We start from the raw sequence: 18,813 nt of genomic DNA on the forward strand, positions 1-18,813 counted from the left end.
GTTTATATATATATATATATATATATATATATATAAATTATATTATATAAATGGGTAATTGATTGTTCCATAGTTATATACATATATATATCTTTCATTATAAAAAATTGCTTTTATTAAATGAAGATTAGAAATTTTTATTTTGTAAATTATTTTAATAAAATATTTTTAAGAATAAAAAAAAATATTATAATGATATTATTTGCATATTATTTATAATTTATTTTTTATTTTATTAGATTTTTATTTATAATTTATTTTAAAATCAATGCTCAGTTTTAATCAATTACAATATTAATTTATAAATTAATTTCATAAAAATTAATATATCATATTTTTTTTTTAAATAAAATTACATATTTTCTATATTCTTGAATTAATTGTTTTCTAAAATAATATTTGATTTTTTTAAATATGATAAATTATTTACAATATATTTATTTAAGTAATATGATGAAGTATACATAATTGTAAATTAAAGAATTAGACATATTATAGTTTTAAAAGAAAAGTAATAATAGTAATAAAAGCATATTCAATAGATAATCAATGTTTTATGATCAAATACATATTAAGAGCAAGTGAAGAGAAGAAATAGTGAAAAAAATAAAGATAAGATAAAAATTCAAAACTTATTTAAAATATCGCAAAAAAAATATAAAAACAGGACAAAAAATAATGGAAGAAAAGTAGAAATGAAATAAAAATTGATCATCAAAATTCTGATATTAAAAATATTTTCTCAAAATAGAATAATTTTAAAATAATTAAAAATTAGTCTAAAATTCAAATTAAAATAGCATAAAATTGAAGACCATTTCTTAAACATAAAAAATAATATATTTCTTATAAGATTTCTTATGTTTAAAAATATCAGAATACTGATTTTTATTCTATTTTATTTTGTCTTATAAAGATATTTTTAATATAGATATGCTGAAAATCAATTTCTTATCATATTTCTATCCTTCCATCATTTTTTTCTTTCTTTATATGTTTTATTCATTAATTATATGTTAATGAAAATTTTTGTAAGGAATAAAATTTTTTTAAAGGAAAAACTTCACTAAAATTATTTTTTAAGAAATCTTCACATATGTTTATGTATGTATATATATATTTATATAATCCATAATTATTTATAGTCCTAATTTGTTTAATAGATATATATAGTGGATTCTAAAAATGTAAGAATATTAATTAATTGAAAATTTCTAAAATAATTTCAAATAACAATTTCCTTTACAAAAAGCTTTTTTTCGGCTTTGTTAACGAATTATTAATAGAAAACATTAACCAATTATAATTTATGAAGTAGGTTAATTAGGTATGTGCTATTAGTTAGCTCGAACAAGTTCAAATAATGTGTTAAAAATTTGAATATTTATGGAAAAAAAATTATATAAAATTATATTTTATTCGAAAGTTAACTTATATATTTTATGATTGACCAATGTTTTTTGTTAATAATTTATTAACAAAGTCGTAAAGAAAGATTTTACAAAGAAAAAATTGTTTGAAATTATTTCAGGAATTTTAAATTAACTAATGTTTTCATTTTTCGAATATATTATATATATTATATGTATAAATTTAATTATCAAAATATTGTTATATTAATTATTTAAAAAAAATTGATAAAATGTACATTATTTTTATTTATTAATATATTTTACAAAATTATATTCTGTAATTTTATTAATCTATTTCTCTATATTAAAATAATTATATACTATACTAAAATAAACTTCTCTATATTAAATAACTTTAAATAAGCACAAAATAAAATTATCAAGATTTTTAAAAGTTAAATTTTATATTATATATTATATACTATATTATATAATATACTATATATATGAATTTATAGTGAATTTAATTCTAAAAAATTATTTATTTTAAATAGTAGTATTTTTTATATGTTTTTGTATACAATATTATAATTTTTATATTATGCAAGAAAATTTTATTTTTAGAAAAATTTAATAATATACATTTTAAATGTTATTTTTTGTATATATCAAATATGTTTATAGTTCTTAATTTAATGATATCAATTGTTTAAATATAATAATATTTTTCTGTTAAAAATTTTAAGAATATTTTTACATTATATAATATAATCTTATATATTTAATACTATTACATATAATAATAAATATAATTATATTATATCGATAAAATATTAATAAATATATAATAAATAAATAAATATATATATGTAAATATATATATAATATATATTTCATAATCTATTTAAATTTATATAGTTATAATTATAATAATTTTTTTCAGGATATATGTACAGTTTTATATTTATTATCTATCAAATATTCAATTCGTATTAATAACAATTGGAACTGTTGAAACATTTCCAATATATTATTCATAATTTCAGTCAATTTTTCTACTGAAAATATAGTTAAATGCGTAAAACGCGTAATATTCTTAGTAACTTTTGAAAATGGTAATTTTTCAATAGTAACATGTGGATAAAATTTATGTACAATATGATAATCAAATAAATTTATATTATTTTGAATAAAAATAAACTCTTCCAAATCTGTAGCAGGAAGAGCATAATATAATCTATATGGTACTTTTTTAGTAGCATATTTATATTCACATTCATGAAGTTTTAAAGCAATAATATTACATACATCTTGTATAGATTTTGAACCTTGTTCATAAAGATAAAAATCTTTTATCAATTTATACTTATGATTTCCACTACTTACATATGTCTTTCTAGTATTTCTTAAATGTAGAAGTGCTGTTGGTATAGAATAAGTGTGTGATGTAAATAAATGTATATGTGTAAGATCTGGTTTTGCTTTTAATTCATTTGCTATGTGAGATGATAAGGGTAGAACTCCACCTTGATGAGCAAACCCATAAAAAAATGTTAATACAATGTTACATATAAACCATAAGATCTGTAGTTTATTCAACTTATTTTTTTCTGTTGTAAAAGTATTTTCATTATTTCCAGCAATACGAGTAATAGTATCAACTCCTGATGTTTGATTTATATTTGGTGCATACAAAAAAGTTAGAGGTAATAATGTTGGTATAATAAATCTAGGCTCTTGATGTGGAAATATTGACAACAACATGATAGGTATAATAAAAGATGTTGTCATTAGACCAACAACACTTTGTATCCGTGGCAAGTTCAACCATCGCGCCTTTAAACCACTGTAAATCAAAATTAACTATTTTATTAATTATTTTATATTTCATATTGTATACAAAATATTATTATAACAATAATTTCAATATTTACCTATATAACATTTTTCCAAATGTAAAAAGGCCAATAATTCCAAGAACATTATATAAAAGGGGTACATTTACTATAAAATGTAAATAATGAGGATGCAAACCATGATCTTGTAAATTTTTAGTATTTGAATTGTATCTGAGAAAATTGAGTGGTGTTACCACAAAGTTATTCATGTTAATGTCAAGATTACCTATTTCTGCCATTGTTAAATAGCCAAAATAAAAACTATCAACTAAAATAAAAAAAATAGTAGTAGGTATTCCACAAGCAATAAAAGTAAATATTCGGACATGAAAATGTCCAAATCCTACACTTTTAGAACCTAAACCTCTTTGTAACCAAAAGAAAATAGGAATGAAGGCAAATGCAATAAATGTTGGTCTATTAAATATACCAATTACAGTGATTGTTGCAATTTTTATACAATGATTTAAAGAATGAGGAGGCAATGAAGCTTTAAGTTTATAATATTTTACTCTTTCTATTCCAGTTTTTGCTTTACTATATTTATCCGATAAATAGTCACTTTGGACAACTACCTAAAATGATAAATATTATTATTTTATAAATTGTATTTTATAATTTATCAATAAATGTTATTATAAACATAATACCTTTTCTGAATGTGCCATAGAATATGATGCATAATATAATAATAATGCTGTTAATACCAATTCAATGGTATTTGATAATGTATGAGTAGCATAAACAAGCATAACATAGGAACTGGCATAAATAATCAGTCTTATTTTGTAATTTTGTCCATATATGTAACAGATTTTATATAAACAATAATCAGATATAAAAGATAAACCACATATTAATAAACGTGGAAATAATATAAGAAAATATGGTGATTTTAATGATATACCCAAATAAAAAAGTGTATATTGTGAAAGTTTTTTTAAAATTGAATATGGTATACCAATTATGATTTGAGATATTAAAACAGTTCTTATAGGAAAAGTTGAATTAAATTCCCATGGTTTATTAACATCAATGTCAAAATGATCTCCTATAAAATGATTTTTTAAACTTTTTATATTATTATTTAATTATGATTTAAATAATAATAATTTTTCACCTACCAGATATAACTTCAATAGATTGAAAATATTCATCAGGATGAATGTATCCTGTTTGAGGAATGAATGTTAAAATAATTCTTACAACAACCAAGATCCAATAAAGTCCCATTTTTCTTTTTATTGGTATAGCAGGTTTGTATTCATCTATAGATCTACGATATTCATTTTTGAAATGCATTTTTATTAATAAATAGTTCAGAATAATAAAATTAATCAATTTTTTCAAGATGTCACTTTAATAAGGTTAAAAAAATTGGCAAGAATCTTTGATTTATTAAATTAATCATTATTTTTAATTATCATAAAATATCTAACATATGTTTTAATCAAATATATTTTATTTTATTATATTATTTTATTCAATCGCGAAATATTTAATGATTATTGTTGAAACATAATATTTTTTTCTATAATTAATTGATTTTCGGATTCGTAAACAAAACCACGTGATCAATATCTAAAGAAATTGAAATTGAATACATGTACAAAATAATAAAATAGAAAATTATTTTAAGTTACTGTTTTTATTCACAAAATTATATGTTGTCATTATAAATATGAATAACATAAATATAAACTTCTATATGAACTTATATATTATAAAATCTATAATGATCAGCTATCAATCAAATATAATATTTAATTAATTCTAAACATATTTTTTTGAAAATAAAGCATTTGTTATTTTTGATTTTGATTTTATTTTATGCTCTAAAATCTTTCTTATTTTATTTATTATTATGGATGACAGCGCATGTAAAATTAGATTATATTTGAAAACATTAAAAGTAAACATTGAAAAGTAAAAATAATTCAGAACAAATAATTTAAAAAATAATAAAAATAATTCAGAACCTTTTAAGTGAATAATTATTATTAATAAATTTTAATTAATTTAAAATAGCTATTTAATAAATAATAAATTAGATAATATTTTATAAATATTCATATTATTTATAATAAATAAATGATAGTAAAAAATAAATTATAATTTTTTATAATTAATCATACTATTTATAATGAATATAAAAGTAATAAAAGTATTATATTAATTATTTTTTTTTATAGAAAACTATTAAAGAAATTATTTCATATAAACAAAGCGCGTGGCAATTTATTACGCATGCGCGACCACGTACGATATTTGGACGACAACACAACTGCCAACAAACACTTGTGCCTTTTGATAGTGTTATTTTATTAACTGTTCATTTGTTTATTGCATATATTACATTATGTCCAGTGGTGGATGGGAATTAGTTGGAAGAAATAAGAAGGATAAAAACAATGGAAAAATTAATAAACTTACAAAAGCCGAAAAAAAAAAATTTATCGAAAATGCACCAAAAGTGGAAGATTTTCGTAAGCATTTTTTCCTAATTTTTGTTAATTTTTAATAATTTTTAATTTTTTTATAATACCAGTAAAACTTTTTAACTTCTTTATATAACATTTTTTATAAAATTTTTCTATGTGTTTGAAAATATTTTAGTATTGAATTACATCATATAATAATAATTTTTTTTTTTCAGTTCCTTTAAGTCAAGTAAAAACTTTATATGATAACTTAGATAACAATAAAGAAAACAAAAAGCCACCAAAGGAAAAAGAAAATAAAACAAAAGAAAATGAAGAAAAAAAAAAACAACAAAAACAACAATCTGAGAAAAAAAAACATGAACCTAAAGAAAAACCACCAAAGTCTATAAAAGATGCATTAAATATGGTATATACATATCTATTAAATTTGTCATTTTTTTTAATCTAAATATAAACTTATTATGTGAAACATTATTTTTAACAGATTAATGTAGCAGAGCTTCACAATGTTTTCATTAATAGCCAAACAAGATTTCCTGAAGCTCCATTAATTTGGTTGAAAGATCTTGCTGCTTTTCTTAATATAAAAATACCTGTTGATAAAGAAGATGTAATCTTTTCTGGAAAATCTAAAGATTATCCTTTAAGTATAATACCTAAATCAATTTCTTCCATATTAGAGAAAGCAATTGACATGGCAGGCAAACAAACAGTACAACTTTTTTATGAAAATACTCTTACTAATATGGCTACTGATATGGTAAAAGGGTCTCCTGTTTTTGGTCATAAAATATTTTTGCAACTTTTAGCATATATTAATCCTGAAATGACAATTGTTAACATTTCCAAATTAATCAGAGTAAAAAATTCTTATCAAAACAGAAAAAATATTGGTCTCTCTATATTGTGGGCAATTTCACAAGCTGGTAGAAAAAATTTAGCTGTGGGTTTGAAAGTATGGCATGAAGTAATGTCTCCCATGTTAGAAATAAAAAGTTATTGTAGTTATGTAGCACAAATTTTAAACAATCTTGTGTTTGGACATGAAACATTTCATGATCTCAAACCAGAACTTTATCTTGATATTGTAGAAAATATATGTTCTGGAAAACTTAATGTTTCTGCCTCTATAGGCAGAGAAATTAATAATAGTATTGAAAAATTAAGAGTATGTTTCAAAGTTTCAATTATTGATTATTGATTATTATAAGATAATTTTACTGAAATATAATTTTTCTTTATTTTTTCAGTCAATTTTATTTAAAAATAAAAATATAAATTATGTGAAGTTATTTGAGATGTTAATTACGAAAATTACACAAAAAATACATGCAAATTATAGGGATGAATTAATTAAAGCACTTGTGACTTGTTTGGCTACAGATTCACTTTGTTTTTCTGTTTGGAAATCTATTTATGCCAAAAATTTATATCAATCTCATTTGATTTTATCATATATTGGTAAGATTATATTATTTTATAGATTTATGAAATAAAATTTAATTTATTTATTACTTAATTTTTTATAGATAGTAAATGGCATGTTTTACATGCAACATTGGAAATAAAATGTTTGAAAGAAACATGTATAGTATTTCAAACAATTAATGAGAGATGCAAAAAGACTAAAGATGAAGGTCTTGCTAATAATTGCAGTAAATTATGCAAGGTAAAATTATAATTGTTTTTGTATTGAATATAAACATCTATATGTATTATACAAATAATATTTTACTTTTAAAATTAAAATGTTACAAAAAATGAATAATTATTTTAACATGATACATATTTTTTAAATATAATAATATATTTAAAAATATATTTGAAATAACCGCGTTACTTCTGTTTAGTACTTTATGTTTTACGTATGCGCAAAGCAATGTACTGTTAGAATACGCTACGTAATATATAAATCGTGTTTTGCTAAATTTTCTAAATTTACATATAAAAAGACGTGTTTAAACATATATACATAATTTTTTAGTCATAAATTATAAAATTCTATTTATATTCATATTTATTTTCGCAAAATTGTGTGTGTGATATTTAAACAATTTCGTAAAATTCAAATCCCAAAGTTTAGGGGTTAGGTAAGTTTATTGTTTCGGGAGAAGATTATCGATCGCATATTGTCTCTTCGACATTATTACTGACGATATTAATATCATTCATCACGTTATACTTTTTTTTGTAAAAAAAAAAAAAAAAAAATTACAGACAATATTTTAAAATAAATAATTTAAAAGTTATTTTCTTTTTTATCAATTCTGCGAGTAAGAAGTACGTATTCAAAAATCAAGCATGTTAACACGTTTACATATATACTATATATATATATATATCTATATATATATATATATATACATATAGATATACAATTGTTTTTTATTTTATATTGATCTTTAGACTTGTTAATAAGAATATTTCAATGTTTCAAATGATAAAGAAATTACTACAACGTATAGTATTTTATTAATCATTTATTACAGGTATTATTATTGAAAATGACAGCCTCTGCCAATAAAAAATTTCCCTGGAAAAAGGGAATTATTTTGTTATTACTTTTTATTAGCGTCATTCTTGGTTATGATATTTACAAACATGATGATTTTAAAGGTAATAGATAAAAAAATATTTATCTCCTTTATGATATTAATTATTTATTAACTTTCATATTAATAAATAATTTTTTAGCATCTAATACAAATAAGTTCTTGAAAAGAAGTGGATTATTTGCCTGTGGACAACAATCGTGGATTATAATGCAGGAATATTCTTATAAAGCACTTGAATTTGTAGAAGCTACTTCACCTGAATATTATAAAGCAACTATTGAAACATGTCAACCTTATATCAAATTAACCGGAAATGTTTACATTATAATAAAAAATCATTTTCTTAAAATTTTTGACAATATTCTGGAATATATTGAAAAAAATAGCCCTTTGATTTTACAAACAGTAAGTATTAATGATTTTAATATATAAATTATATATAAATAACTATTTTATATATTTTATATATTTTACAGATAGAACATTATATTCCAGGAATGTTAGATGAAATTAAATTACGAAGTAATCAAGGATTAGAATACATGAAAGTATATTCAAATTTATGTGTAGAAAAATTAAATGAACATTCAATTGCAACTCTTCAATGGTTAGAACATAATGTTTTTGTGTGAGTAAGATAAAAGAGATCTTTGATTTATAAATAGTTAATAATAAATAGCTTTAAAATATTTTTATTTTTTTAGTGGAAAATTAAGTCCAGAAAATTTGCAAAATTATGCTTCAAAAGCTATTGATACTACACAGACATTGGCAAGTCAAACTTATGATTGGGTCTATGAAAAAGTGCAAACTCTTTCTAAAGTTCCATGAATGAAATTTATCAAAAGTTATGTACCAGTTTTATTTTGGTGATAAGGAAAATCTCCTCTCATACCTCTGCATTTAGTTCTATAATTCCAAAGTTAATATTACATACATTTCCAAATATATTGTGGTGGCCATTTTGCCTGTGATATTTGAAAAATGTATTATATTCTGATTGATTGACATTTTAAAGATCTACATATTTAATGAAAATGTCAGTTTCTTTTTTACGTTAATATTGTCAAAATACTTATTAAAGTAATATATAGACTACACTATATGTAGTACAAAACTTAAAACTTCTTACTTTATACATTCATTAATATATTTTCATTTAATGTCTTTAATATGGTATTCACAATGATAATATAAAAATTGATTTATGATCAGACAGTGTATTTAATGAAATTATTTTTTGGTATGTTTTTTTTTTTTACAAAAATAAAAGAGGAGTATAGAATAATGGTTAACATTATAATACATATAGAGTATTAAGTTAATATCATTGGATACAGCAATAAAAAGAATAATAACATTTATAGGACATATAGAATAATGTTGATAAATATAGATATAATAATATAATTATTATTTTAATTATAATTATAATAATGCTAATAGTGCTGCAACTCTAATGATGATGATTATAGTGATAACGATAATTTTAACGAAGAAAAAAATAAAATTAAAATTTTATATGAAAAGAGATCTGTGGAATGTGATCCATCACATCCATAGAACTATGCATATAAAAATGAATTCCTTCATTTCCTTGCTTTTCAGAAATGAATTTAGTAGAAATTATTTTTTTTTCTTTATATAATTTCACAGCATTTTTCCCTGATTATATGTATGAGCATACAATACTAAAATGCACACTGATTACAAAATTAAATCAGTCTGAATTATTGTGTTAGAGTTCATGAGGAAAAAAAACTTTCATTGTGTTTTTATATATTTGATTGCATAAATATTCTTCTTCTTCATCTCTAATTCGTGCAAGTATTTCCAAAATTTGGCTGTAAAGAAAAAAAATTAAAATTCATTTCATAATTAAAATCTATTTGTTTTTTACTACATAATCAATTAATTATTACTATATAATCATTTTAAAATTTACTTTAATAATTGATTAATATATTTACACTATGGTACATGGTTCATTTCTTCCTTTAACCATTTTATCGGGTTGCCATTTTTCTTTTTTAATACATGGAAAATTGGTAATAATATCTTTTGCAGATGCATGTGTAGGTCTTATTTCACACCATGGACAATCAGTTTCTATCATTAATTTATCTGATGGTATAGTTGTAACAGCAAAAAGATTTTCTTCTGTTTTAAGAGAACTGTAAATAAGATTATATTAATTATTTGATTTTGTATAAATTTATTATTTATATAACATACCATCCATTAATACCAATATATAATCCCATTTGTAAAATGGAATTAGCTTCTTCTGGATTCCCATCAAAAGAATGTACAACACCAGCTGTTAAAGAATCTTTATGTTTTCTTAAAATTCTTATAAAATCTTCACTAGCATTACGACAATGTAAAAACATTGGCAACTTCAAAGTGGTACATAAGGATAACTGCATTTCAAAATATTTTTTTTGAATATCTTTGGAACAGAATTGTAATCTGTCATAGTCTAATCCTATTTCACCAATAGCTACAATTTTATCTTTATTGCCTGCAGCTAGATCTGATAATGATTTTAGATATGCTTCTGGATCATCATTTTCTTCAAATTCGTTACAACGTGTTGGATGACAACCAACTGTAGAAAATAGTCGTTCTGAAATATATATAAGAATTAATATGTAAAAATATTCAATAAAATAAAAAAATAATGATATTGTATGTACCTAGATATTTCCATTGACATACATTTTGTTGTTGGAATTAAAGAATAGAATTACAGCAACCATTGCATCTCTCTTTCACTGGTTTCTTCATATGCAATGATTGTATTTCAGTTTAATAATAAAAAATAAATAGTAGTTGTACATTTTAATACATATAAGTTTTACCCTCACAGTTGAAAGCCTGCAAGGTGTATAAAATGTTAATTGTATCAAAATCATTATATGTCTCTAAAGCATTAATGTCTCTATAGATAGAAAAATAAATTAAAAAAAACTATAAAGTATTATTGCCTGTGATAGAGAGACGCGATAGTATACTATAAATTAAATTTAATAAATATTTTTTTTCAATATTTTTAAAAAAGTATCTCACCATCTGTTCGTGCTATTTCGAGAGCCTTTTTACTTTCTTCTATATTACCGGCAGTGATTATAATTTTTGAAATATTGTTATTCCAACTTCGTTCTAAAACTTTATCCAAATCTGGTAGATGTTTCTGTGACCCATGATAAATTCCTTGATACATAGGATCTGTCAAATTGGCCCCAATATCTATATTGAAATTAACAACGGTAGAATATATTATCTGTTAAATTATAACCTTCTTGAAAATATCTTTAAAAATAACATAAAGATACACTATAGTTTATGTAAAAATATTGATCATTAAAATATTAATACAATCACTAAATAAAAAATTTATTTACCTATAAATTTTCTTAAGTTACTCATTTTATTTCTAAGCATTCAACCTTTCAGTGAAATGACAATTTTCTTAAACACGATACTGTTTGAAAGGTTAGCAGGTGTCTTATTTAACCGGCGTTGTATACTAATACACGAGTTTAGTTGATGTTCCATGAAAATAGAAATTATATTTTTTTATCATTTTATATATGCAACAAATTTAACAATAATAGAAATTAATGTAATTTCTATTGTATATATTTTATTCTTATTATTCTTTCTTATTATTCTACATATTAATTACATATTTTTACGTATTATATTCTTATAAAAATTTCAATTAATGAATTAAAATGCACATTTTTTAAATTAATATATTATAATTTTTAATAAATGTTAAATGTATAATTTATTACAAATTATGTTTATTACAATTTTTTGAAATTACAAATTTTAATTCATTATAGAGGAAAGGTAAAACTTATTTAAAAATTTTAGCTATTGCTAAATTATTTTTATAGAATTTTTTATTTTCAAATATTTTTTATGTCAAAATATTTTGAAAAATTTTATTACTGTAAAGATTTTATGATAGAATTTATTTTCTCAACACAATCTTCTTTTTTTTTTGTGATAGCTGCTTCTGCTTCTACAAATTGTTGACGTCCTATCTTCCCTGGTACTAATTTGTCTACATATAATGCTTGTTGTTGATTATAAAGTTCTTTCAAATTTCTATCATATTTTTGTAATTCTTGAACACGATCATATACATCTATTGATTCTCCTTTTAAACGTTGTATAATTTCTGTAATAGAACTTGTTGCATTCTTATATTCTTGATTAATACCTTTTACCACAGATAAGAATGCATTGGCATCTTTATTTGCTTTAAGATATGCCAATTGATCATCTAATTCATTATAAGAAGTTACTCTACGATCTTGTGCAGCTAAGATCTTTTCACATTGTCCAGCAATTCTTAATTTACTTTCTGAAACTTCATCTTTGTCAATTGAAAAGTCAAGTCTAACATAAGTAATTACTAGCAAAAATAATAAATATAAAGCAGCAGCTACAAGTAATGGTTCTTGTAACATCAATATACGTGGAAATGTATATTTTAATTTAAAATTTTGAATATGATTTTCAACTAAATTTTTTTTAGTAACAGAAATTACTGGACGACCACTAGTATCTAAATAAGTATAATGAAGAGAATCTGGTAAACGTGTTGTAGGATATGGCAGGCTAAGTTCAATATTTTTAGAACCTTCTGGCAAAATAATCTTTACAACTAATTCATCTATAACCATATCATCAAAAATATGATCCAATAATCTCATTTCTAAAGTATATAAATCTCCAGAATGAAATAAATATTCATAACTAGGTACATTATATCCAACTATATATTTAGTTTTCCAACCTCCAAAAAGTGGAAATCTTGGGCGAAGATTTAATTCAACTGAATCTTTCTTAATACGAGTATGTGATGTTGAAATGTTACCAATTTCATCTCTGTAATAAATATCTGAGGCAGCTGCAGGTAAAATAGTATCAAAACTTTGAATACTTGCTTCCCATGATTTTGACTCTCTGGCAAATTCATATCGTGAAAATGAACCTTTTAGTAATGCTCCAGTATGTAATAAATCAATGTGTTCTTCTACTGCTATATTACCCCAATGTGATATTTCAATATTTCTTTCAAGTCTGGTAACAGTAAGGAATTTATTGTTATTTTCAAAATGTATGTTTAATTCCTCATAAGAAAATGGACTAAGTTTCTCATATGGACCATATGTGATAAATGAATCACTTTGTGAAACAGGTTTAAATTTAGTATAGCTTTCAATATTACGTGATGGTAAAGATACAGTAGTTGTTTGTTTTATTATAGTATAAGGTGTATAAAGATAAATATTTCCTATGTATTTTACTAATTGCTTTTCTTTTTGTGTAATCTCTTTGGGATGAGGTATAAGCTCATGTGTCAATATCCATTCTATTTCAACAGACATAGTTCTCCCAGGAGATAATGGATCTTTTAATTCAATTTGATAAAAAATTTTATCTGGATAAGCATTTACCTTTGCCTCGCTTAATTTTAATTCAACTCGTACTGGTTCTCTATAAGCAGCTATATAACTAAGACTATTTTTTTGTTCAGGTTCTAATGAAAAAAGAAAATTTCGTATGTGGCGATCTTTACTTCCATTTTCTAATACAAGTCTAATTGTAATTTTTGTTAATTGAGATTGCAAATCGATATGTTTTTCCACATTCTTAAAGTTTAAATCAGGATCGATGATATTGGTAGCAGTAAAAGATTGGATATATAATCCAAAAAATAGCGCGAAATTCCATATTAATATAATTAAACTATTATTAATCATATTTTTTTTATATAGGAATTTCTTTCACTGCTGTTTTACACTTTTAACTAACCGGCAAACAGGTTACAATCGACATATCATAGACGTGGCGTTTGAAATGAAACTATATATAAACTAGATAGGAAACTGAGTTACAAAAAACAGATTTTCTAACAAGAAAATAAATAATTTTTAATTTTAAATTTTTACTTTTTTAACAAAAAAAGAATAAGAAAAATAAAGAAGAAAAAGAAAAGAAAAAGACGACGATAAATTACAATTTTATATTTTATATATGCAATTTCATATTTTATATTTTAATTTTATGATGGAGAATAATCTTAACCTTTTTAAGTTTATTATAATTCGTATTGCAAGTAGAATTAATACAAGAGTACGCTTCGTATAAGTAATGAATATTCGATTTATATTAATTATTTGAAAGAGATATAAATAATAAAATTAAAAAAAAATGATATTATCTGAAATTATACCTAATTTAAAAAAATTATTATACAGTCAGTAAGTAATATATTTGTTTAAATTTATTATATAAATATAAAAATAAAATGTAAAAATAATTTTGTTTATAATAATTAATAATAATTGGAAATATATAATTTTAATATATCATATTTTTATTGAACAGTTTATATTACACAAATCAATATATATATAGATCAAATTTAAAGAAATTTTACAAATATCAAACAATATTTTATTCTCATGAAATAAATGCACAATATAATGAATTTAATATTGTAAGTCTTAAAATTTTTACCTTATTTAGAATTAAAAAAAGTTAATAATACTTAAATATATAATTATATTATTTTTTTTAAGTTAGGTGATAATAAAAATAAAAAGTTTAAAAAAATAAACAATTTGACAGAGGTAAATATATTAAATTTAACTATAATATCAAATTTTATTAAACATGATATTAATATTAAATTAACATAATAGGAATATAAAAAAAATATAATAAATTCTAATGACTATATGATTACACAAAAAAGTAAGTAAAATAAAATAATATTAATTTAGTTATATTTATGAATGATATTATAATAATATAATATATTAAATTTTATTAATAAATATTCTTATATAATAAATTTCAGATATTGAAAAATTATATTCAAATCCTATAAATGATCTTACAAATATTTATATACTTGTAAATAGAGAATTTAACAAACAATGTATATTCTATACATATACAAACTTAACAGAAATGAAAATAAAATGTATCATTGAAGTCACATGGCCTCGCAAAGCATGTTTTTCCAGTATAGCATTACAAAAAAAAGTAGCTACTAAGAATGCAGCATTACAATGTTTAAATTGGTTATATGAATGTAACAAGATCAAAGGATTGAAACCTATATTATATGATCCTCAAAATATGAATAATTTATTAAATTCTCAAAAATATCTTAATATTGATCTTATATCAGATTTAAAAATTGAAATACAATCTCTAATTGATAATTTTGATAATGTAAAGTTTATAAATAAAAATATATAATATATAAAATTTTAATATAATTTTAATATATTGTAATTTTAATATATTGTATAATAATGATTATAGGAAATAAAATCTATAACAACAATGCCATGTACTAAAAATAATAGAGAAGATAATTTGGAAGAAATAGTGAATGAAAAAGAAGATAATTTAAATGCCAATTTGTTAGATTTCAATCAAATATATTATAATCGACTTAAAAATTCTAAACAAAAGATGAATCAAAATCAAAATTTGCCTGTTATTGATTATAAGTATGTATATATGTATATATATATTTATATATAATTTATTTAAAATTTAAAATAAAATAATATAAATAAATTTATTCTTTCAGGGAAGAAATTCTTAATAGTTTACAAAATAATCAAGTTCTAGTGATTAAAGGAGATACTGGATGTGGTAAAAGTACTCAAATTCCACAATTTATATTAGATGCATGTAAAGAACAAAATAAAATATGTAATATAATTGTGGTTGAACCTCGTAGAATATCAACTGTCTCTTTGGCTTATCGTATTGCACAGGAAAGAGGTGAAAATATAGGCAATACAATAGGTTATCATATACGATTTGAAAAAAAAGAACCAAAAGATGAATATGGTTCAATTTTATATTGCACAATTGGTATATTTTTGCAAAAATTAAAGCATAAGGATTTAAAAGGAATATCACATATAATTATAGATGAAGCTCATGAAAGAAATTTACAAATTGATATAATATTGAAATCACTTAAAGATATATTGAAACATAATTCACATATAAAACTTGTAATTATGTCTGCAACTATAAATGCAGAAATATTTCAACAATATTTTTCCTCTGCACTTATTAATATTCCTGGAAAATTATATGATGTAAAAATGCATTTTATTGACGACATTCATTTTTTATTCAAGGATAATTTATTAGATTTAAATATGAAAAAAGAAATTCCTTTTGACAAAATAGTAAATTTAATAGCATGGATTATTAAAAATAAACCACGTGGAGCTATTTTATGTTTTCTCCCAGGTTGGCAAGAAATTAAGTATTTGCATGATATGCTTCAAGAAACAAAAATGAATGATTTATTAATACTACCTCTTCATTCTAAAATACCTATGCATATTCAAAAAAATGTTTTTAAAGAAGTTCCTAATAATAATGTTACAAAGATTATTTTAGCTACAGATATAGCTGAAACTGGTATTACAATAAAAGATATAAGATATGTTATAGATACTGCTATTAAAAGAGACACACAATGGAATGAAAATAAATCTTTATTTAATTTAAATTTTAATCACATATCACAAGCTAATATTTTACAGAGGTAATTTTTATCCCATATATATATATATATATATATATATATATATATATATATATTGCGATTTGATTTTTAAAGAAAAAAAAATTCAAAGAAAAGATTAGAATATATATTTATTAATACATAGGAAAGGAAGAGCTGGACGTGTACAATCTGGTGAAAGTTATCATTTAATTACTCGAAGTGAATACGATAAATTAGATTTATATCCAAAACCAGAGATACTTAAAGCCCCATTGGATCAGGCAATTATTATGTGTAAAATATTAAGTGATGAGAAAATATATGATTTTTTTAACGATATGATTGATTCACCTAATAAAAATACAATAATTTCTACTGTGAATACTTTAAAAAATCTTGGTATTCTCGATGATGACGAAAATCTTACAAATTTAGGAAAATATATTTCATATATTTCATTAACTCCAAAACTAAGTAAAGCAATAATATTGTCTTGCATTTTTCAGTACGTAATATAATTAATAAGATTTTCTATAAAATTAATTATTTAAATAATTTTTTGAAATTTAAATCATATTTACATTTTTTATAATTGTATGATTTTATGATTGCACATCTTTTATTCAGTATTTTTATATTTTCATAAAATTATTTTTAATCGTATAATTAATCTATACGATATAAATATATTTGAATTTATTTTTTTCAGATGTTTAAATCCTATAGTATTTATTGTTACAGCATTTTCTACCATTAGTCACAGTGTTTCATTAGATGAAATATCAAATATACGTACAATTTCTAAGAACAATAAATTGAAGTATCATAAAACGAGTGATCATATAGCTGTATTAGAATATTTTAATAATTTAAAAAAAGATAATTTATTTTCTTCTATTTTTAATAGTGATACTAAAAACTTTAATAATCATGAAACAATAAAATTTGTGCAAAGTAAGTCTATATTTGAAGATATATAATATAATAAAATTAAAAATAATTATTAATTATTTATAGGATTATGCATAGTACATATAAATGAACTTATAAACAGTAAAATGATTTCATTTTTGTGTGATTTTAATTATTTAAATAAAAATTCTAAAAATAATGAATTAATTCGAGCGGTTTTATTTTCCGCTACAAATAATTTGATAAAAAGAAATGCTTATGGTTATAAAAAAACCTATTTTACACATCAAGCAAATAATCTAATAATAGAGTTAGTATATTTAAAAAAATGGATATTATAATATATAGAAAAGAGTTGAAATTTATATAATAATAATTTTTAGGAATAATGACATGGTTAAACTTAAGGCTGAAAGTGTAAATTATAATCAAAAAAAATGGCCAAGTGATTTATTAACTTATATTGATAAGATGGATTATGCTATGAGATATTCTTGTTTGATTTCTGACACGAGTATGATATCACCATTATCAGTTCTATTATTTAGTACTGCTGATGTTCAATGTGAAAAAGTATATATTTTTTAAAATATAAATATATATTTGTAAATTTTTAATTTATAAGTTCATAAATTTTTACTTTTTTTTTGCAGATACAAGATTCTTTTACAAAAAAAGAAAAAATTATTATTACTATAAATGATATAAAGAATATAAATTTCATTTGTGAACTAGAGTTTGTATTTATATCTTTATCTTTTTGAATGATTATCTTAATACTTATTTCACATGTTGTTCTTTTCTAGGACTGCAGATCTATTATTAAAATTACGAAATATATTATGGAATGTTGTAAATTATATAATTGAATATGAAAATAGAGATGAAGGAAATAATTTAAAATCAGTTAAATTATTCAAAGAGCATCTAATGGATTTAATTTTAAAAATATTGACAGAATCGTCAAGAGATATTGATGAATTTGATGATAAAAATAAAGATATTATTGAGCAATGAAAAAATTTAAATTAATAAAAATCAATAGATATTTTTAAAAATAAAAAGTATACTTTT

At 21.2% G+C, this 18,813-nt stretch overlaps 5 protein-coding genes across 6 annotated transcripts; 2 read left to right on the forward strand and 3 right to left on the reverse strand.

Moving 5' to 3' along the window:
• Positions 1 to 2,291: 2,291 nt before the first annotated feature.
• Positions 2,292 to 4,704, reverse strand: LOC551642 (GPI mannosyltransferase 4). The gene is made up of 4 exons (XM_624033.5): positions 4,375 to 4,704; positions 3,901 to 4,301; positions 3,287 to 3,825; positions 2,292 to 3,198 (listed from the first exon to the last, which is right to left on the reverse strand). The coding sequence occupies exons 1-4, from the start codon at positions 4,550 to 4,552 to the stop codon at positions 2,292 to 2,294; spliced, it is 2,025 nt and encodes a 674-aa protein (XP_624036.2). The 5' UTR covers positions 4,553 to 4,704.
• Positions 4,705 to 5,442: 738 nt separating this feature from the next.
• Positions 5,443 to 9,659, forward strand: LOC726030 (transmembrane protein 214-A). Its single transcript, XM_006561739.2, has 9 exons — positions 5,443 to 5,736; positions 5,907 to 6,100; positions 6,179 to 6,862; positions 6,945 to 7,155; positions 7,224 to 7,363; positions 8,184 to 8,310; positions 8,389 to 8,654; positions 8,726 to 8,877; positions 8,954 to 9,659. The coding sequence occupies exons 1-9, from the start codon at positions 5,610 to 5,612 to the stop codon at positions 9,078 to 9,080; spliced, it is 2,028 nt and encodes a 675-aa protein (XP_006561802.1). The 5' UTR covers positions 5,443 to 5,609; the 3' UTR covers positions 9,081 to 9,659.
• Positions 9,498 to 11,837, reverse strand: LOC411837 (putative deoxyribonuclease TATDN1). 2 transcript variants are annotated; one of them, XM_395304.6, is made up of 5 exons: positions 11,657 to 11,837; positions 11,322 to 11,501; positions 10,485 to 10,878; positions 10,220 to 10,423; positions 9,498 to 10,093 (listed from the first exon to the last, which is right to left on the reverse strand). In XM_395304.6, the coding sequence occupies exons 1-5, from the start codon at positions 11,694 to 11,696 to the stop codon at positions 9,988 to 9,990; spliced, it is 924 nt and encodes a 307-aa protein (XP_395304.3). In that variant the 5' UTR covers positions 11,697 to 11,837; the 3' UTR covers positions 9,498 to 9,987. The 2 variants fall into 2 exon arrangements, with proteins under 2 accessions (XP_395304.3, XP_026298856.1); XM_026443071.1 differs by having other exon boundaries at positions 10,060 to 10,093; positions 10,195 to 10,423.
• Positions 11,838 to 11,878: 41 nt separating this feature from the next.
• Positions 11,879 to 14,140, reverse strand: Rpn1 (ribophorin I). Its single transcript, NM_001242522.1, has one exon. It carries the CDS (start codon positions 14,033 to 14,035, stop codon positions 12,209 to 12,211), a length of 1,827 nt encoding a protein of 608 aa, NP_001229451.1. The 5' UTR covers positions 14,036 to 14,140; the 3' UTR covers positions 11,879 to 12,208.
• An 844-nt stretch (positions 14,141 to 14,984) lies between these two features.
• Positions 14,985 to 18,790, forward strand: LOC726077 (putative ATP-dependent RNA helicase DHX30). The gene is made up of 10 exons (XM_026443072.1): positions 14,985 to 15,032; positions 15,139 to 15,518; positions 15,612 to 15,802; positions 15,886 to 16,866; positions 16,991 to 17,332; positions 17,537 to 17,781; positions 17,845 to 18,049; positions 18,123 to 18,312; positions 18,393 to 18,475; positions 18,546 to 18,790. The coding sequence occupies exons 1-10, from the start codon at positions 15,017 to 15,019 to the stop codon at positions 18,754 to 18,756; spliced, it is 2,844 nt and encodes a 947-aa protein (XP_026298857.1). The 5' UTR covers positions 14,985 to 15,016; the 3' UTR covers positions 18,757 to 18,790.
• Positions 18,791 to 18,813: the final 23 nt, after the last annotated feature.

Source organism: Apis mellifera, linkage group LG9 (genome assembly GCF_003254395.2).
Source record: "Apis mellifera strain DH4 linkage group LG9, Amel_HAv3.1, whole genome shotgun sequence".
NCBI classification, from domain to species: domain Eukaryota; kingdom Metazoa; phylum Arthropoda; class Insecta; order Hymenoptera; family Apidae; genus Apis; species Apis mellifera.